The sequence below is a fragment of the Gallus gallus genome, chromosome 27 (genome assembly GCF_016699485.2).
Source record: "Gallus gallus isolate bGalGal1 chromosome 27, bGalGal1.mat.broiler.GRCg7b, whole genome shotgun sequence".
Lineage (NCBI taxonomy): Eukaryota > Metazoa > Chordata > Aves > Galliformes > Phasianidae > Gallus > Gallus gallus.
The window spans coordinates 5,148,147-5,169,686 of NC_052558.1; the positions used below are offsets into that span (position 1 = coordinate 5,148,147).

General features: G+C 36.8%; 1 protein-coding gene across 3 annotated transcripts; it reads right to left on the minus strand.

Moving 5' to 3' along the window:
• Positions 1-220: 220 nt before the first annotated feature.
• BRCA1 (BRCA1 DNA repair associated) lies at positions 221-21,390 on the minus strand. Of its 3 annotated transcripts, none has more exons than XM_046904314.1 (22): positions 21,345-21,390; positions 21,191-21,249; positions 20,193-20,292; positions 18,413-18,466; positions 18,058-18,138; positions 17,152-17,240; positions 16,918-17,063; positions 15,873-15,981; positions 14,896-14,941; positions 14,529-14,644; positions 10,671-14,024; positions 9,866-9,951; positions 8,956-9,127; positions 7,859-8,184; positions 6,327-6,414; positions 5,460-5,537; positions 5,092-5,132; positions 3,695-3,778; positions 3,252-3,306; positions 2,828-2,901; positions 2,371-2,431; positions 221-1,324 (listed from the first exon to the last, which is right to left on the minus strand). In XM_046904314.1, exons 3-22 carry the CDS (start codon positions 20,270-20,272, stop codon positions 1,215-1,217), a joined length of 5,250 nt encoding a protein of 1,749 aa, XP_046760270.1. In that variant the 5' UTR covers positions 20,273-20,292; positions 21,191-21,249; positions 21,345-21,390; the 3' UTR covers positions 221-1,214.
• Between the last annotated feature and the right edge of the window lie 150 nt (positions 21,391-21,540).

Here is a 21,540-nt window from a genome sequence, read left to right on the forward strand (position 1 = left end):
TGATATCAAGAATGCAAATTTTGCCTCTACGCCTCCCACTGCATGAGGCTGGACTTCAGACATTTTGTAAGTGATTCACATAAGAGCAGAACAAACAAGGGAGATACTTGCTAAAAATCATTTTAACACACTGCAATATTTATAAATACATTTTATATAAGTTCCCAAGATAATCTAGCACCATTCAAGAACTAAACAATGATCTGAGCTCACAAGTTTATGATTTTTTAAACAACTTTATGAAAACAGGTTCTGAAGGTACAGAACTATTTTTGAACTGCTTGGAAACAAAGAAACAATATATTTTCTTCCATAAAGAAGCAATACATCTTCTTTGCAGCCTCATTCTGCAGACAGAGACTATTAGAAACAGATTCTTACAGAGCTTATTGTGATGCACTAGGATACTGAAGTGCTTCTATTTATTATCTCTTCCTCGTTGCCACGTACGCTCTCAGAAGAGCAACAAAACACTGCCACAGGCTTGTTTTAAGAATTAGTTTGTATTAGGAATCAAGTCCAAGTTGTATAGGTCACTTGTGTGGTCACATAGTTTAAACTGATATCAAAATGTCCTAACAACAGGAGCGCTGTCTGTAGTTTTCAGAACAGCTACAAGTCCACGGCCTAAGATTATCCATGCACTAGTAACCACAAAATAGTGTTTGTTCATGTTAACATACACATACCCTTATTCAGGGTATGTATTTAGGCAAAATGAAAATATGAAGATTATTCAGGAATGCAAGTGTATTTTAATTCAACCTGAGCCCAGTATTACTCTTGTAAATAAGTACTCCTCCAGGATGTCCTTAAATATATAGGCAGGAACTGGCTGGGATGGTAAATAATGCATCACTGTTTCTCTGAGGAGGCCATGTTCTAGATTTTTTTCCCCCTCTAGTTAGGTTCTAACTTCTTTGACTTATGTTACATGAGTTTTAAAAGACTATTTTGAGATTGGAAATGTTAATCTTTAAAGAACAAGATGGCAACAAAGATGGTAACTGTTTCTTTATACAGTAATGTTACTTAAGTAACATAATGTAACTTAAGTATTTTTATTGTTAAGAAACATGTACTTATTAACTCTGAAAAAGAATACTACTAGCACATAATCTCTGCACATTACTTAAAAATCCATAGTTCTTAAAACAATTGCTCAAGTATCAGTACTGATAAGAACTCCTGTGCAACAGAAAAAGAACTGCAGATCAGTCTTGGGACACAAGGTAAGCATCCAACTCCTGGCACTCAAAGCAAGCAACGCTATCTAACACCCACTCTCGAGTCACCACAGCAACATTGTTCTTCCGCTGGATTGCTGCAAGACAAAGATACAGGATAAAACAATAATAAATTAAGCAAAGCAAATTTAAAGTGAGCTTACTGATATCTTTCACAGTGAACTATATGCTTTGACACCTTAAAGGCCTTGATAAAAAGCAAGATTCTAAAAGCAGCAATGTGACACTACTATTCCTTTTAGCAATGCAGGCTGTATTGCTGCTCCATAAAGAATAGATGCTCAGCAAGTGGCCTGGCAGAAAGTTTGGAACAACATAGAATAAGCACTAAAAATTAGAGACTGCAGTCCTCATTATCCTTTAGTTTAGGACCTCAGTGACAGAGGCTCTGTTCCTACCTACTCAGGCATACAGACTACATGATCTCAATAGGAGAAACAACAGAAAAATTACTGAGGTGTTACCAGACTGCTACGGTTTCAGGATCTTGATTTTCTCTTTTCTCAGTGCCATTGAAACAGCTGTTGTATTTGCAACGTTACTTTCCTGCTCCATTGTTTTGTTGTTCACTAGCCTCCATTTATCTCACAACTCCCACTAATTCATTTTAAAAGTGAAGTCAAACACTTGCACTTTCAAAAACCTCGTGGTTTCTTCTAGAGTCTCTTCACTCCAGATATCAATTAATGCTTTGTAACTGTATATTCTTTCCAGACCAAGAGAAAGTTGTCCCATCTAAGACTTTCTACTAGATCTTGCTAGTCTTTTAAGAGCATGCTTTTCCACCTTTTATAAGCTTTTTGCAGTCAGTAAGGTTTCTGTAAAGTCAATAATATGCAGGACAACCAAGCCTACAGTATACATACAACAACAGAATCATATTTACATATCATTACAACAAGCTATGAGACTGTCTGATAGACCATCTTTTAAGACTGATTCTTGAAATAACATAGCTTGTCATTTCAGGCTTCTTTCAAGACCTACCTCTGCCTTCACAAGTAGTAACATTTTATTTCCATTCCTCTACAAACCTCTCTGATATTTAACTATTAAAAACACTGAGGTGATAGAAACACTCAACATGTACCACAAAACAATCCATGACAATGAGTAATTTTACCTTCATAACTTGTGCCTTCCATCCAAGCATCTGGCTGCACAACAACAACAGCAGTGGAATTCTAGGATTCCGAGATAAGAAAATAAAAATATTACTGTTATCAATCTGTCTTTAAAAGACTCTCTCACCTATCATCAGTGAGTGGTAACAAAGTGATAACTGGGCTGACTCTGCTTCATCACTTTGGAGTGGACTTCAAGAGGTGGTGGAAGGAGAACAGCTTTTTTCCTCCTGTTATTTTTCTCCAGGAATGCTGTGCCTAAAGTTCAGAAACTGAAGTCTCACTCCCCAGTGCAAGAAGCCTCAGTGTAGATTTCCATAGAGATTTACCTGGTCAGCACAGAATATTTGGATTCATCTTTGACAAACCCACGAAGGCCATGTAACCTTTCAACATGTACATTAATTAACATGGTGAATAGTCTGTAGTTCAGCACAACATTTCTTTAACACTTACTACTTTATGGGTGAACAGATGAAGTTGTTTCACTACAGAGGCACCACAAAGCTCCACTATCCACTCTAAATGTCCTGGAAGAGGGGAAAAAAACAAAACAACAGAAGACAGATAAACAGTCTTACTACAGTGATTTAGAAAAGGAGAGATTAATTAGATAAAAGGCCTGTTTTGAAGTACAAGAGAACCACCTGAGCATTTCCTTGATGCACTTGCTCAGGACATCCAAAATGAGGAGAACACTTTCTGTTCTATCTATTTCTCAAGTAAATACTTTGGAATTATCAGGATTAAGGAGGAACAAGAGGATCCAAGATATCAAATGTAAAACACAATGAATGCATAAAGTCTTCCTTCATGTTTTTATATTTTAAATAGATATTTCAATAATGAGAGTTTATTCTGTTCCACCAAAATTACATACCTGTAGTCATATCAGTGAAAGGTCCACAGCAGCAGATCTCAAAGTCTTTAAAGATCTGAAAAACAAAGAATGTGTTAACAGAGCACGCATACAATATGTTTACAGGACAACACCTAGAGCATGCTTGTTTCACTGCACTTCCAGGACTAGTTAACAATCCAGGCACTGTTTCACTAAGCTCAACTGAAGCTTTTTTGTGAGATTCTTTTGTCTTGCATGTTATAAAAGGAAAAAAAAAAAAAAAAAAAATCAAGCTTGTGCTGTCCTATACTGATGTTATAAAGCACAGAAAGTCACTTTCATGCATGAAAAATGAGCTCTACTAGTGGCACTGAAAATACACTCAATACATAAGGAACTGGAGAATGTTCCAGATAAACAGACTGCTACATATCTTGAACAGTCATGGCCAGACAGGATTTTCTTTCCTGATACACTTATACCTTTTCAGCTGGAGATTGCCTAGCCCTCTTAGGACCCTGGTGATTTCTGCCATTGATTACATCTCCTTTAACTTCAAAGTGCTCCTGGAACATAACAAACAAGCAACCTTAAGTCAGAGACTGAGAACGCTTTCCTGGTCAGAGTTCTGGATAGAACAGGAGAAAGCTATCAAGATTGCAGAATTGGAAACTTTTACTTTTCTTCATGTACTTGATTCTAAATATTTTCAATAATAGACAGCAGTACTGGAACTTCTGCTCCATCCTACAATTCCTAAAGAAACATATCATAGTCAAATGATACAGAGATACAGCAAACAGTATAGAACCAACAAACTTCAAAACTAAAATTTATCAGGAAAGTCTCATTTGATAAAAAAAATATAAAGGTTCTATACTGATTACTATCTTCACATATTTAAATTTCAACATCTATTTTATTTCAAGGCATTCACTTAGCACATAGATTAACAACAAACAGTGCAGCATTTGATAGTTTCAGGCCTACACCTAACTCTATAATAAACTATTCTCCACTATTGTGTCTTCTCTAGAACTTCCATGTAGTCCATTCTTCTAAAATATGCCTCTGCTCTTCATAGTATTTTAACCTCAAAGCAACAAAAACAAACAATCCCACAACTGATTTAATCATAATTGGAGGCTCTTCTCATTGCTCAAAGCAACATGAAAGTTTGTGACAAGGTTAACAGCACTCAGTCATTTATGCAGCAACTTCCCCTTTCTCCCAGGCATAGAAGGATTTTGATATCCCTTTCTAGGGCTGAGATATTTCTGAGTGTATGGATTTCAGATTAGAAAGTGGGCATTTCTCCTTGTTAGATATACATAAAATCTGTATTGTGTCACTAATAGAACATTCCCCAAAAATCTGTACATGAAGAATAAAACAATCCAATCACTACCCAGAAACACACACAAAAAAAATCCCCTTACATTATATCATAATAAATATGCAGTTTCTCCTAGGAAATGTACCAAATACTGAAACAAGAAGTTTTCAGCAGTCATCTTCTACAAAGTTTAATGAAAAATTTAACAATGCACATGCATAGCTATGTATAGCTAACAGCTTAGGTAGACAATAGATCGTTTCCTCCATGCTGTAATCCATCAACATCAATAGGAACACTTATTAAAAAAATGTCTACAGCTGTTCCAAAAATAGAGACCCATTATGTATTCAGTAACACTGAATACCTATAATTAAAACATGACTTCTGGTAAAACTAGGACTTCAGTTTTCACAGCTGAGTTTTCAAGTATTAAATGCCTAGACAACATTTGAGATTACCAATTGCTTCATCAATGTAAAAAACATAACTTACATACTTGACATTTCACTCAAGATTAAAAACAAAAACAAACAAACTTACCTCATCCAGTATCCTGCCTTCTTTAAAAGATTGAATTATCCCTAAATAAAAAGATCACAACAGGGCAAGTAATTTTATCCAGCAAAATTTGATACTAAGCAGCTCAGATTTAAATTAGGAGGGAGAAAAAGGCTATTGACAGGGAAAGGAAGAATCCAAAGTGGCTATCTGAAAGCAGAAAAAAAAGAAACATTCAGAAGAGAAAGAAGCTTGATCTTACTGCTGTGTTGTTTTGAATATGCTAACATATTCAAGATAGGAAAAGATATACATATATAAGTATGTATATGTTTTATTTGGAACAACAGGAGAGTACATTTGTAAAAGAAGGGCAGAGACTACTTTTCTTCAAAATAACTTATACTCACACTGGTAACTAACTACCCATTTTCTTCCTGCGATACCCAGAAAGTACTTCAATGTCCGTTCACATACCAGCTCCTCATCTGCAAAGCAAACAAGAACAAAGCAATCTTTCAGTTTTGCCACTAATGAAAAGCACCTCAGATAGTTTGTACCTAAAAGCAAAAGAATCTTGCTAAGTGAGGCAAGGGAAATATCAAGACCAAAGATCAGAAAGGCTCAGAAATCCCAGAACTTTTTTTTAGCTAGTCAGTAAAGATAAAAGGCAAGGAAAGCCATGAATACTATCACAACACAGGACTGAGGATTCAATGCCTAACATTAGCATAAACATTTATGACTAGCTGTCCAGGCTCCTCTTCTGCTCTACTAGACAGATACAACTTTCAGAAGGCAGTTCATCCTATCTGTGTTTGTATGAAGGCAGAGCTCCAAAACAATATGATTGTGCTGTTTATTATACACTTGGAGAAAAATACAAAAACAATTCAATTGGAATAAGTGGAGTTTCTAGCTCCCTTTTTCCGTCAGTTTTTAAAAGCAGTAATGGCTCACACAATGGATTGTACCCAAACAGAAACCATCCAGAAGTGCTTCTATGACAGAATGTAGCATATCCACATTCAGATTTGGCTCAAAATATTTTGCTCTGACAACTTCTTAAAAGCACACAAAGAAACAAAACACTCCACTGATTCTGTGAAATAGAATTATAGATTTGTATACCCAAATGTTCATAACTTTTTGCTTATTTACATCTTCTCCTCTAACTTACTTAGATTTATTGCCAAACTATCTGCTTGTTGGTTACTTGTCAGTCTAGTTTTCTATTTGTGTTAATATGGCGTTCATTCGCATTGCTCCCAACAAACCTGTTTTCATTATGACATGGGTTGTTCCATCAGTAATGTGATTAGAGAAAGTGCTCTGAGTTTTTCTGGCAAACTTCTGGACCATCAACTGAAAAGCAGTTAGAAAATGAACAGCTAGCAAAACATGTTTAAAAAAAAAACAATTTCAGTTCAGAGGAAAATAGTTACTTTAAATTAATGGTTTTTATTTGTGTTGGTACACAGAATGTACATTTCTGCTAAAGACTTATTAAAAGTCACTCAACAGGCTAAAGAATTATTGATGAGTAGTTTATGAACCAAAAGCCATACAGCCTCCTGGAAATGCTTTGTAGAAATAGTTTTAAGCTACTGACTGATGGACACAAAACATTAAGGATCAGTAACTAGCACTAACGTTTCTGCAATACCGTAATTTAAAAATTCCATTCTCATCCTGCTTCATCCAGAAGACAAGATTCAAGAAATGCTAAGCAGCAAAGATTAATATCTCTGCCAGGATTATTAGTGATTTAAAATCCATTAATTACAGAAATCCTCACTATGGAGTATAATTTGGCTAAAGAAACAGCTGAGAACAAGCTAATGTAAGTATCAGAGTGTTTATCATACATAACTTGTCAGCAGCTTTCACAGTAAAATTTAAACAGATAAATACATTCTAATACACATAAAAAACATTCAAAGTTACCTTCTTCTTAGATAAAGCTGTTATGCATACTATTAGCACAGCTTAAACCTTGCAGAAGCAACTACCTTTTTTTTTTCCCTACTGTAAATTACAACATTCCCTAACAGGCAAACAATAATGAACAAAAATCTTTACAGCTGAATTTTTAGTAGTTACTTACAGCAATTTTCTTTCTGAAAAGATTACTGACAAACATAAAGATGTAGGAAAGCCTTTTTCCCCCCCAGTGTTCTCCACAGTACTTGGTCATCAGACCACCAAATGCTGTAAGTAAATACTGAGAGCAATTATTTCATTCTTGAAATTCTATGATTACATCCTTAAGCCAGATAAATTTTGGAAAAAAAAAAACTATGCTTCTTTTACTAATGGAGAATTAATTCCAAAAGCTGACTGAATTATAACTGTAAATTTAAACAACAGTGGGTCAGAATTGAGCAATATGATTGCATTAGAACAATATGGTAGAACAATTATGAAGCTGACACGTAGATTTTTATTATTTTTGTATGCATCTTACTTCAGAAATTTTTAGAAGGGCAAGCACTGCAGCATTCGTTTGCCAAGACATTCTAAAATTCCAAAACGTTTTGGAATAACATGTTTTCCTCCTAGACAATAGGAAGTCTCCTAACACGTTCAGAGTTCTCTAAGCTTCACAGTGCTGTTTTTACGCCTCCTCCTTTTTTTTTTTTTTTTTTTTTTAGGAGTGTCCAACCAAGTTTGACTTAGTTACTGTAGTTACAAACAGTAATTCCTGTAAGATTAGTTTCCTGTATAGGGTCTAATCTCTACACTGAGGACTACAGCAATCAATGGGTATATTAACAGCAAGTTTCTGAACATTCCAGAAGGTACTCACATGTTCACTTTGGTTCAGACCGGATGCCACAATTGACATTTCCGTCCTACAAGTTGTACCTGAACTTGCAGCATTTTCTTTCCCAGCTACGTTGTGCAGTACAGATGTAGGAAAACATACACTTCTCTTTGATTTACATACTTGAACATTGCTTTTGTTATCACCCTGAGCTACAGCAGAACTATCTGTTGCTTCTGCAGTTTGAGGGCAAGGATGCTTTACAGAGAAGGAAGAGCTATTCGGATTCTTGGTCACATTTCCACAGAGAACTGGTAAAACGGATGCCTTAGTTAGCTTGGTTTCAGAGTCATGCTCAGACACATTTTCTACAGGAAAAGAGAAATTAAACCTTTAAATAAATTTCACTTTTCTTTCATTCATAGTGGAAAGCTTTTGTGTCACCTTTTAAATTTATATGCTGGAGTAATCTCCTGTGCTTATTTGTTTGCTTATTGATCAGCAATTCAGATGTTGTCATTTACAAAAGTAAGATTTCTGTTAACGTACCATGTGGCTAGAGCAGAATATTAAACAGGCCAATAGCGAAATTGCACTACTTAGTGTGTTACATTAATTACCACATTACTATATCTGTGTTCACAAGCAGTAGAAAGGCATTTATTTGACAGCTGGAAGGTGCCCATAATTTGTAAGAAGCTGCCAATAAACTCTAATCAGTTTAGGCCTCTATGAACCAGAAACCTGTATTCTAGCATAAAAAAGTAAAACTATCATATTAATTTTCTACTCTGAAGTAAACTAATCATTAATTTGCTGAATTCATTCTCCAACATTCTACTTGTAGTTATCTATAATAGTTTTGCTTACTGGGTTTAGCAATGTCACATTTCAAAATCTGCTCTATGAACTGACAGAATATTCTCATACTGCAGTAAAATTCATGCAATTCAACGAGCTGTATTAAGTGAATGTGGATTAAAGACTAACCAACCAGTCTCCTGGTGTTAATTACGCTGTGATTATTTTCAGCTTAAAACATTAATCAGATATGATAGCACTACAGTAAAAACCAAACACAGTAAAGGCATAATAAGTCACTAAATGGCTTTGAATTCCAGGTTTTCCTTGCTATGTACCTGTTTCTTGTCTCATCCGCTCCAGTCCAAGTGTTCCTCCAATACTGCAATATGGCAGTTCCCTACATAAGGGCAGTACCTCAGCGTCCTGACTTCCATGCTGCTTTAGCACTGCTTCAAGTACAGCCATTTCTTGTTGTAGCTTTTTTAGGTTGTTCTGCATAGCATTCTTCTGCTGAAGGTGATACACAATTGTGCCAGTGTTAGCAAACTCAGTTTTAAACAGTATGATTAATTTTCTCAAACGTTTTGTGAAATACCAGAATAACTTTGAATTACTTGTTACTACATGCTCAAGAGGCAGCTATAGCACTTTTAGCGTAACAAATAATGAACACATGTTGTATCAGAAGAAAATATTTGTAAAGAGATACTGTGCTAGACAGACTTTTCAATGGACAGTGCTTTTTAAGTTTTACATACGTATTATTCTGTAATATTCTGATATTGAATGCTTTTTTAATCTTTACCCTTAAAAGGTAAAGACTCTATGCCTCTAAACATAGGGACTGGATTTGCCCAGCTATATTATCACTAACTATTGTAAATCACCACCAAAAAAAAGACAAATGCAGGAAAATCTGAGGCTTCCAATGGTCAAGTATGGAGATTTATTAACAAGCATCTCCCACAGTTAAGCACTGTAATCAATACCACATAACAAGTTACATCTATTAGAATGTAATGTCACCATGAAAAACAGTAGGAAAAAAATAATGACATAGAAGCAGCTCTACAGTTCTTGATTAATTATGCTTTATGGTTATGAATACATGCACAAAGAATCACGCTGAAAACTGTTTCCCACTGCACTGACTTTGCAGTTTTTGCTTATATCCTAGAATGCATACTAGCCAATTATACTGGAAACATACATAAGCTACTTCTGGAATGCAGAGCATAAACTCACCTGCGTAGAAAGAATTTCACCCTGAGAAAATGGTTCATGTGAATCCTCTACACGACTTGTTTCGCTGTCATATCCAGATGCTTCACCTTAAAGGAGAAAAAAGAAAATCCAAGTTAGTTAGATAGTACTTCACATCGCATTTAGTAAAGGTGTTAGATAGATGTAACTAAAAGCAAGTTAGAAAAGAAAAATCCAACAACAACCATCCACAATTTCTCTTATCACACAACCCTGTTAGCCAACTGTTAAGATGAAATGAGAAGGTTGGGAAAGACTTAAGTGAGAAGCAAAGATCTACTTCAAGTGAACATTCCAAAGAACACCATGCCACAGGTATGGCAAAATAAGCAGAAGTCAAGGTAAATGGTTTTAAATATTTTTAAAATATCTAGAACTTTCATTGCTGTTAAGTCATAAATATTTCAGAACAAGTACTTCAGAATTCTACAGCCAATTTCAACAAACATTTCATCTGCAGTAATAGCTTATAAAATCTATGAAACTGTGCTGATAGATCCGAGCACTGCCATTGCAATAGCAACACTAGTATTTCTACTCAAAAATTAAGATCAGACAGACTCTAGCTGTCTTCTGGAGCCTAGTCTATTCATTTTTTTCCCTGAACAAAGAATTTTACCACATTGATTTTCAGTAAATCAGTCAATGAGAACTGATTTTTTCTGTTGTTTGATTGTTCATAGCTGATACATTACCTTACAGAAGCAAGCACACAAAGTTCTCATGTAAACATCAAGAACCCAATGATATTAGTAACACAGCTGTAGAGACAAATCTTGGTTTGTACCTAGGTTTGCCCCCATGTTTGGATCTTCTTGGTACTCATCATTCAAGTTATTTTTGAGTCTCTTCAGCCCTCCACTGCAACTCTGAGGAGCTTCTTTACTCTTCTTTACGTTGCTCACTTGTGTTAAAGTTTTCTTCAGCTCCTGTGCTCCATCAACTGATTCTTCAGACATGTTGGACTGGGAAGAAAATAAGTTCACAGAGCATTCTGACTCCTGGCTTGGTGAAGCACACTCATTACTTAGGGCAGCTTCAAGTGTTTTCTGCTCATTATTTTCATTAAGACATTCACTGCAAGGCAATGTGCTGGGATTTGCTGAAGACTGTACCACAGATGTCACCTGTTTTTGGATCTGCAAAGGGGTGCTTACTGATTTGCCAAACATTAATTCCTGAAAACTTGGTAAATCTTCATCATCACTAGATTCTTCATCTGAAGATTGCAGTTTCTGGGCTCTTCTCCGAAACCTTTGAATACCTTCAGATCTTGGCTTACAGCTAACAACTGAATCATTTACTTCTTTCACCCAGGCAGCACCACTTCTTTTTACAAACACAGCAGATGTGTCTTTCCTATTAGTTACATAAAAGCTGGCACTTTCTTCAGTATCATTGTCAGAGCACAGTAAGCCATCAGGGGTTTCAGACAGATCTGTAAAATCACTGTGGCCTTTAAGAGATTCTTCTAGTGCCTCTCTAACTGAAAACTCTGACAACCCTGTGCTGACAGTCTGGATTACTCGCTCTTCATTGCCCTTTACCAGGCTTCTCTCTCTTGTGATAATTTTTTTTTCAGTGAGTTCACAGTTGAATTCAGCTGGATTTTGTTGACAAGCTGTAGGACAAAGCATTGGACTAGGTTGAAAATGTTGCATTAGTCCTTTGTCATCAACAACTTCAGCCTTTTCCACTTGATTGCTTTCTGAACTGAAGTATGTTTCACTGACTGCGTTCAGACCTGTTCTTTGGAAAGCATGCTCTTCTGTATTACTCTGATCACTTTGACTTCTGTTGCTTCTGACTGGACTCAGTCTCAGTTTGCTTTCTACCCCTATACCAGTAGACAATGTCTTTTCGCTACCCTGCTCTCCCTTTTGTGGTCTGTTTCCATCTTCATTCCTAGCAGCACATATTCTTAATAGTGTTGTCAGATTCCCATGATTTGCAACCTTTGACACATCTTGATTCTCCACAGTGTGCACACATGCAGCACTGCTGACAAAGCACGACACAGGACTAACACAAGCAGATTCACAGGTCTCAAACTTCTCACAAACACTACTCAAATTTTCTGCAGTTGTTTTCTCTTCTTGTAAATTTTCTGTCTTTAAATATTTACTATTCCTTTCTTCTACCTGATCAGGACATGAAGTATTTAATTTTTCAGATGCAACATCATCTGTGGTACATGCCTTCATGGGAGTAGGATAAAGACTAAAAGACTGCCGTTTTGAACTCCTAAATATATTTCTCAGATACTGCATGTCTAACTCACTGTCTTCAGCTTCCATGGTAAATTCTGAAGCGTTTTTAGCCATTGGTGACTTTCCAATTCTGAAGTCCTTGGGAACATTCCGTGAACAGCATCCTTTGTCCTGGGAAAAAACAGTACATGACCAAGACCTCTTCTCTTCAGTCAGGATGGAAGCAGCGTGCAGCACAGTCTTTGAAGGAGACTGTGGGAGGAAAAGTTTACCTAGCATTTCACCTTCTTGAGAACCTGCTTTGGATGAAGGGGAATTAAAATTTGAAAGTTGACAAGAAAATGTAGGATTGAAGAAACTTCTGTTTTTTGCCATATCATCTGAATTCTTTGAACTAATCTGTATTCCATTTGCTTCCAGATCAGCACCATTCCGATCAGCGAGTGACATGTAACTCAATATATCCTGCTGCTTCCTCAGGTCTTTGCACTGGGAATTGTGAACTAACACATTCCTTTCAACTCCAAAGACAGACCCTTCTGGACCACTGTCAGAATTTTTTGCTTCCTTAATTACTCTCATTTTTCCTGTTTCTTTTGTAATTTCTTCAGAAAGTAGCTGAAGCCTCCTGCTGCGTCTGACTTGTCTTCGCTCACAATCGGCTTTGCTTGGCTCTTCATTGCTTGGATAGCTATTAATGAGTGGCTCAGCTAGATCAAAGGAACCTGGGTTTCTATCAACTAAGTGTATAGCACACCTGGTTCTAGTTGAATGTCTGCATCCTTTTGCTGTAGAACATGCATTCTTAGTGCTCTTCTGATCAGAATTATTCAGTTCCAGCTGTCCATCAGAGCACTTGCCTGACACCTTTTCAGCAGCATTTTTCCACTGTAATCCTCTCTCCTTGAATTCTGCTAGTGTACTACCCTTTCTTTTTTCAAGGAGGGGATTCTCCTTAACAGCAGAATTTTCATCGCATTTTTCCTTCTCAGCATCTCCAAGACTGGACTTAATGCCCTGGGGGCATCTATCTGCCTCTTCTAGATCTTTCTTCTTAATGAAGTCTTCAGGCTGAAGGATACAGGCAGACTTCCTTTTTCGTTTTAGTCGGTCTTTTCTGGAATTATTCAAGCACCCCTCTTCAGCAGCTGCATCTTCTTTTTTTGTAGCAGGCAAAATGTCTCTCAAGATAGTAGAGGGATTTGATTTCCTCCCTCTCTCATATGTTTTCCCAAATATTTTGTCTTCGATACTATATGTTGTTTGCTTTGTCCATCTCTTGTTTCTTTCAATCACTGCAAATTCCACAGAATCTACTATAGGGTTGGTCTTCTCTGAAATGCACGAATCTTTATCTGATAGAGAAATATCTCCTTCACCTGAAGCATCAGTTGCTTCAGCATGATCATTCTGGGATGAACTGGAAGATAAAATCCTACTGCTTTTTGAAAACCACTCATTGACTTTCTGAATGCTTTGATTCAGTCTCTTAGTAGAGACCTCATTCAGGGTAGGACAATGAGGTATCTTTGGCTGAAGTGGTTTCTCCACAGGAGGTTCTTTTTCAAGTAGAGAATCATCCATGGGTTCACACATTTCTACATCTTCCACACTTGGCACACAAATATCCTTTTCTTTTATTTTATCCAGTCTACCTTCTGAGCTATCTTCTAAGTCAAGCTCTTGGTTTTTATGACTGCACTGAGTTTCCTCCACATCCATTTCTTCTGCATTCTTCAAGAAAGATGTGTCATTCTTTAAGGGACTGGCATTACCTATTCCATCACGCTGCCCTGTGAGTAGGTCCGCATCAAAAACATTTAAAGGAGAACTCTGGCCCTCAATTGTATTTACTTGGTTACATTTGATGTGTTCAGTGATGTTCAGCATGCTTTTCTTGTCCAAAGCTTCCTTCAAGAAATCAGTTTCACCTGAAGATTTATAAATGTTATAAATTAAGCCCCATTTTAAACGCACGAGAACATCAACAAGCTTAATAACTTTTCATTTTAAGAACTGTTAGTTTCCTTCCAAAACAGGATATTACACTGAACAAGCCCCTCTCAAGAGAAAGGTAGAAGTATCAAATTACACATGACAGACATTCATCCAACTCCTTACATGAATTACGAGACACTTTTCTCAACTTATGTTATGAGGGATAACATAATGGTTTATGTAGAACAGAATTAGCTTTGCACTTAGATCCAGTTTGTTTCCCTTCTGTTCCTCTGCACAAAATATCCACATCAAGCAAAGTCTACAGGCATTGCCTTATATTACAAAGTTACTAGCTGTAGGCATCAATGTAGTATGTATGTAGAATGTAGTACTGCAAGAATATATATTTAATAACATGAAAGCAAAATACTAACTTGTGGCCTTTCTTTCAAGCTTTCCTCTCAATATTTTTGTCAGGAAAATATCAAACATACCTATGACATTTGGTAAAATTATTTCTTTAGCACCTAGCTTGAGTGGCTGTGTATTGCAAGAACTTCCATACTTCTCAGCACTCTTAGGTTCTTCTAGCTCTTCTTTGTCTTCTAACCTGTTGAGAAGGTTTATGAAGGGGAAAAAAAAAAAAATCCACTTTCATTACAGAGGTAACTTCCATTATGTTGTAGTAGGAGCCTGTGTTTAAGTTTTCTTCTTTTTGTTCTTGGAAGTAGCTTTTGTAGAAATCAGGCTGCTGAGTAGAGACAATCACACATAATTAACCCTCACTACAACTCAGTTAAGAATGCTGAATTATCGCAAAAAAAAAAAAAAAAAAAGAATTCCTCAATAATATTCACTTACCCAGTACTGCTTGCCAGTATAAAATGCTCCTCAGATGAATCAGTGCCTAAAAACAAGTTAGCTGTTACTCTTCTTTGGAATGATTGAGAGAAAGATTTCTTGTCAGATTCAGTTTTTATCATCACAGAAGTGTGCATGCTTAGTTCTTTATAGAGGTAGACGTTTTCAAATTTTTTCAGACTAGATCAAGTTCAATTGACTTTAATTATTACAATTTCTATGTGCAAATACATAGCTCCAGTATAAAGCTGTATTATCACATCCATGAGATGATGTTTTTAAATACAATAAATACTGGTAACAGAGTTGGCAAGAGTTACAATTCCCAAATTTATACAGAAACAGCTGCCAGCATTTAGATTTTAAAACTGGAAGTCAGAGCAATGTCTCAGATTCCTTGCTTGATATTAGCATAAACAAAAAGAGGGAAAAAACAAACAAGCCAATCCAAAAACTGAGGTAATGAATACTACCTGTTAAAATGAACACTTGCTATGTTAAAGGAACAGGGGAAAAAAAAAAAAAGAGAAAAAACCCCCAACTATGCACTGCATCTATATCGTTTCTTGCAGCACTCAGCATCAGATAGAAAGAGAGATCTGAAAAGCCAGAATAAACAGAAATGTTTTCTCACATTGCATTCTTAAATATATTTAAGAAATACAGCCCTAAGCACTAGCAAACAAGTCTTAGTCCATAGAAAACAGCAGTAACTATTAGTAATAATCGCAGAAGTAAAATAATATTTATCTTCTCTGGATCTTGTACACTGAGCCTTAAATTTTTCCTACAATATAATAAACCATGTAAAAAGTACTTTGATTTACCAGCTTTGGCAAACCTATTCAATCTCCCTTGTTTGCACTTCGGGTGTTGAAGAGAAATTAGTGCTTAAAAAGACTTAATTTCAACACCTTCCATTACTTTGCAAGCACTACATGTAAGCACAAAAGGTACGTATGTACTGCAGCTCTTACCAAGCTCTATAAGTACACCTTTTTCAATGCCACATTTCTGTTTTTTACTTCTTACAGAAGACCCTTTGACCCTGTTGTCTGTAAGCTGTGGATCCACATTAGCTTCCTGCTAACAGGAGAACAGAAAGAAATAGTTATTAATAAACAGTAGGTTATTAAAAAAAAGTTGGAATTACTTACACTGCATAAGACAGGGCCTCTATACAAAATTCCAATATATGTAATTTATCATACTTGTATCAAGAATGGAATTTACTACAAACTCCACCAAAGCTCCAATCATTAACAGTTTTATCATACTTAATATCCTACTCAGTACCAGGTAGATGAAATAAGAAAGATTAATAATGCATCATGAACAGACTTGTACTGGAAAGTTGGAGAGGAACTTTTTATAAGGGTAGGTAGAGACAGAACATGGGGACATGGTTTTACAGTGGAAGAGGATAGATTTAGAAAGAAATCCTTTACTATGAGGATGAGACACTGGAACAGGTTACCCAGTGAGGTTGTGAATGCCCCCTTCCTTGAAGCATTCAAGGCCAGGCTAGACAGGACTTGGAGCAACCTGGTCTAGAGAGAGCTGTCCCTACCTATAGCATGGGAGTTGGAACTAGATGATCTTAAGTGACCCTTCCAACCCAAACCATTCTACAATTTTATGATTCAATACACATAGCAATTACCAAAAGCTGGGTAAGACATGGTCTTACCAAAAAAAAAAAAAGTCTTTAGGAATACTCATTTAGCAGCCTTATTAAACAAGTTGTAAAGGGAAAAAAAAAAAAAAAAGCTTTTGACCCTAGTTTTGACAATACATTACAATAGCAATATATTTTTCAAGCTTTAGTCATTTTGTATAAACAACACTAAAGACAAACATTTAGATGTCCTTATCTAGAATAATATTCAAACAAAACAGGGATCTGAGAGCAAACCAAAATCTCACATTCCATTCATTTATGTATACACACATTTCAAGTTAAAAAAAAAAAAAACAAAAACACAGCAATTCAAAAAGACACGGCACAGAAAAAAAAGTCACCAAGGTACAGCTGTCTTGTCTATTTTCTTTAGCGCCTCTTTTCCTGTTTCTGAAACCCTTACTCTGGATGACAGAACTGTTATTACCCAGGAGCTCAGCAGTAGCAACTTCTATGGATGTTTTAGGAAAATAACGACTGCTTAAAACTGAAAAGACAAAAAAGATACAAAAGTTTTCTGACACTTAGCAAGACAATATGTATTATTTATTCCAGTAAATAATTGTGACACTTACATTTTACTCCAGTATCAAGCTCAAACGCACTGATAGCTTCCAACAATCCTTCAATTAGCTGCTTAAATCTGGAATTTTCTTTGAGACTTCTGAAATAACACCACCATATGAAATGTTTCTAAGAAAAACGTATGGGCAAGCTCTCAATAGTTCTCCAAGAATTTAGACTTAACAAAGAAGGAGCAAAACCACGAAGTGGCAGACGAAACAACAAAAGACCGCGACCAAGTAATACAACTCCCTAAAACAGCCCACTGCCAGAATTAGAACGTTATCATGAATAAAAATTGTCATAATACCTTTCCTCATATATGCCTAGCACAGAGAAACTAGTTGTAATGACTGAACAATAATACTACCTATACTTAATAGCACTTAGTTGTTAGTAGCTGCATCTTCACTTGTAATTACTCAAAACAAGAAAAAGCTATATTGGGGCAGGCACTAAAGAGTTACTCTGTTGAAACTGACAGTTCATTCAGTCAGCTTTTTCTTTTTTCAGTTTTCTGCTACAACAATTTTAAGACATATAATGCTATAATGCCATGGAAAGTATAGCAGTAACAGTGGGGCAGCTCAAATACAGCAGCTGTAGAATCAGAAACAAAGGAAGAAAATTTGCTTACCTTCGGAAGACCTCAGGCAGGCAGGGATCTCCAGCAAGATACCCCTACCTCTACTGCCAACCCTTAAATGAGGTCTGGGAAGGGGTGGATCCTGGCTCCACCCCTTCCGGTCACTCAGGTGCATTGCATGCACCTGAGCTCCTCTGGGTTGGCCCTGCCTTCCTACCAGGTAATGTCTCTGTTTCAAGCTGTGACTTGGCATTTCCGCTACAAGGCAATAATTCATCTTTTCCTTTGAGAAAACTTCTCATCCCCAAGTGCACTTGCAAAGATGCATTACCTCTTGGTAACTTCAGTCTTACACAGAGGGCACTGTATTACACCTTTTTTCTTTCTGCTGAGAAGTTTAAACATACAGAATCTAGAGAAAAGAATAATCACAATGTACTACTTAGAAGAAATTCTTTGTTATTACGCTGAATGCCTCTATTCTTATTCTAATGTTAAGACTAATTCATCGATCCACTTTGACATATCTGTACAACTGCAGTTATTTCAGAATGGACTTTTCTGCTTTAGAAGTTATACGCTATGGTAATCAAAACACAGTATACGACATTAGCAGTGAAGAGAAGTATACGTGGAGAGTAAGAACAGATTGACTGGGAACTGTAATTTTAAGTTTGCAAACCTACCTGCAGAATACGTGATCACATTTTGTTGAAACCGGCTCTTTTATCACATCTAAACTGTAGAAAAAAGTGAACAAGGAAAACATAACTTCCATGTTCTTGCTTAAAAATAGCAACAATACAAAATTCAGAAATACAGTCATTTTTATGGACTTTAAAAAAATCTTTAAAAAAAAATCTCAACAGAGAGGAGAAATAGATCAGATTTCATCATTTACCATTTGAGAACTAAAGACAGTATCAAACATTGTTATTATATGAAACAGGTGTCGTCAACTGCTTCCCACAATCTTCGCATTTCTCTGGCAAAGAGATCACATTTTCTAGAGATGCTATTCAGCAAAGGAGGAAATTCAGTGTTGGAACACTAACAGATGCTTTTTCAGCACTGACCTGCTGTGTCAAGAGCAAAGGACAGTGTAAAACAGAGGTTTAAGAGTCTACTGGACTCCTACAGTGTTTGTATGAACCAAATCCATAGATATGTTAATGTGAATAATATTTAGGTTTTTTCCCCCACCTTTTTCTATTCTAAACCCATTTCAATCTAGAACAGTGAGAAAATTAATATTCAACTTCATATTAGGGCTTTGAAAAAAAAAGCTTTAGCCAATTCACTTGCTGACCTCAACTTAAAGCATAACGTAACTTGAACACATACTAAAAAGTTATAATCTTAGGCTTATGCTATGTTACCAGATGTAGTTATGTTAGAAGGGTCTCCTAAGTTTTATAGACTAGGTATGTACATGAGCAATAAGTAAATAATTTATATAATGATTCCAATTAAAAGGATACAAAAGCCTAATTTGAATAGAACCAACAAAGGCAAATATAACATTACTACTGCGGAACAGCCTAACTTGTTGGTTTATTTTTTTGCTATTAGGCAATTACAAGTGTCAAAACTAGCTTCAGTGTTATTTTGGTACGTATTAATCATTCAATCTCATTCAGGCATATTTTGGCACATTTTAATATTTTAATTTGCTCAAATTAAAAAAAAAAAAAGGGAAAATTATACCGTTATGCCTAAAGAACAGCAGATGAAGGAAACTGTTTCAGTTTTAGCTCTATAACATTATCTTTTCTAAGTTAACTAATAGACAAGCCAACCATTCAATGGCAACATCTCAGCAAGAATCCTGCTGCCTCTTCAGAAGAGTTTGGACGCAAGGTCTTTTTTTTTTTTTTTTTTTTTTTTTAAATAGACATTCTATGTTTTCTACTCCATGAGTTTGTAGATGTTACCATCAAGAATGAAATTATTTTGCTTCTCCAAAGGCAAAAAAGTAAATGTTAAATGTATCTAGAAAGATTAAAAACATTTTCCACCACAGACAAAATAAACTTAAGCAATTGGTTCAACAGATGCAAGAGTCTTTTAAAAGACTAGCATACATCCTAAATAGCTAGGCTTGAACTGAAACCTATGCTGTTTTAGTATTTCTCTGCATTTAAAGAACTATGAACTGTGCTTAACTTTGAGAGACAAAAGACAAAGATCCAGGCTGGCTTGCAAACAATGCTCTAATCAGCTAATTCTTTTTCCCCCTCCTGGATAGTGCACTGATACTTTTAGGTTGTAACATATAAGAAATACTTACTGGAGCACATCAACAAGATGCACTTCCTGTCACACATTTACTCTTACCCATCAATATATTTTGTTTTAAGAACACTATTCTCTATGTTTTCTCATGACCACAGTATTTACAAACTATCTGGACAGAAGAGAAAAAGAAAAATAAAGAGAACATTAATTGATTATCTTAATGTCTACCAGACTGGACACTCCAAGTTCTTCTGCATGGCTGAAAGCACATTTTGCACGTCTCCAATGGCAATCACTGACAAGTCCATCCTTCAGACCCCAAAACACTCTACAAACAAACAAAAAGTAACCAGCTTTGTTTCTGATCTGTTACATTCAGTGATCATGCTTTCTCCCATGTGGCTTTCCTATGATACATAAAATGACATAGACCAACTGTATCCTGGGCTGCATCAACATAGAGGTAGGTGAGGATGGGGATTGTCCTCTTCTATGTTGTCCTCGTGAGGCCACATCAGCAGTGCTGCATCCAGGCCTGGGGATCCCAGAACAAGAAAGTCGTGGAGCTAACAGAGCGGATCTAGAGGAGGCCATAAGGATGCTCAGAGTCTTGAGCACCTCTCCTATAAATATACACCAAAGGAGCTGGACTTGTTCAGCCTGGAGAAGAGAAAGCTGCAGGGAAACCTCACTGTGGCCTCCCAGCACTCTAAGGGTACTTAAAAACAGGAAGGAGACAGATTTTTTTATTTTATTTTATTTTTTACATGGCCAGGTAGTGGTAGGACAAGGCAGACTGGTTTAATATTAAAAAGAAAGATTTAGGTCAGATGTGAGGAAGAAATTCTTTACTCAGAAGTGGTGAGGACCTGGCACTACTGCCCAGAGAGGTGTGGGTGCCCCATTCTTAGAGATGCCCAAGGCCAGGCTGCATGGGACCCTGGGCAGCCTGATTTGGTGCAGGGTACCCAGCTCGTGGCAGGGGTAGGTCTGGCAGGTTCTGCAAATTCCCTTCCAACCCAACCATTCTATGACTCTATCTTGAGCGAGGCTTACTGTGCACATTCAGTTAAAATCCACCCAACCTTGTAGGCCGAGGCAAGCCAAATCAGGCTGACGGGAACGGCATTGAGCAGAAATTCAGCAAGCGAGCCCACAAGAACACCGCGAGCTGAAGGAGCTTTCAAGGCAGATGCAGACACAAAGGAAGCAGCAGGAGCACTTACCTGAGGAACCCCAGGCACCGTCAACACCGACCGAGGTCACCACGCACGTATAACGCACCCTAAAAACAAAGACAAACGTTTTAGCCATCGCGCGGCAGCATCTCAGAGCTCTGCAGCAGAAAAGGCCCAAATAAAAACGCCCAGCACCACTAACCCGATCACCTCTACCGTGTTACATTTCGCGCCCTTACCGTTAATGCAGAAACTGGCGCACTAGAGAACCAATCCTGCGCCCAGATTATAACACGTGGCCCGAGAGGCACCATCCTATTCGCTCCTTTTCTGGCGCGTCCATTCCCTATCCGGCCACAGTGAGGCGGGACAAGAAAGAACGTATTTGATTGGTTCTA

Coding starts and splice junctions, on each gene's coding strand:
- BRCA1 (XM_015299561.3), bottom strand. CDS start 20,272: ATGGACTTGTCAGTGATTGCCATTGGAGACGTGCAAAATGTGCTTTCA. Junction 14,942..15,872: donor AGGTGTACTTATAGAGCTTG/GTAAGAGCTGCA, acceptor ACTTGTTTTTAG/GCACTGATTCATCTGAGGAG. Junction 5,538..6,326: donor CCATGTCATAATGAAAACAG/GTTTGTTGGGAG, acceptor TTTGCTTTGCAG/ATGAGGAGCTGGTATGTGAA.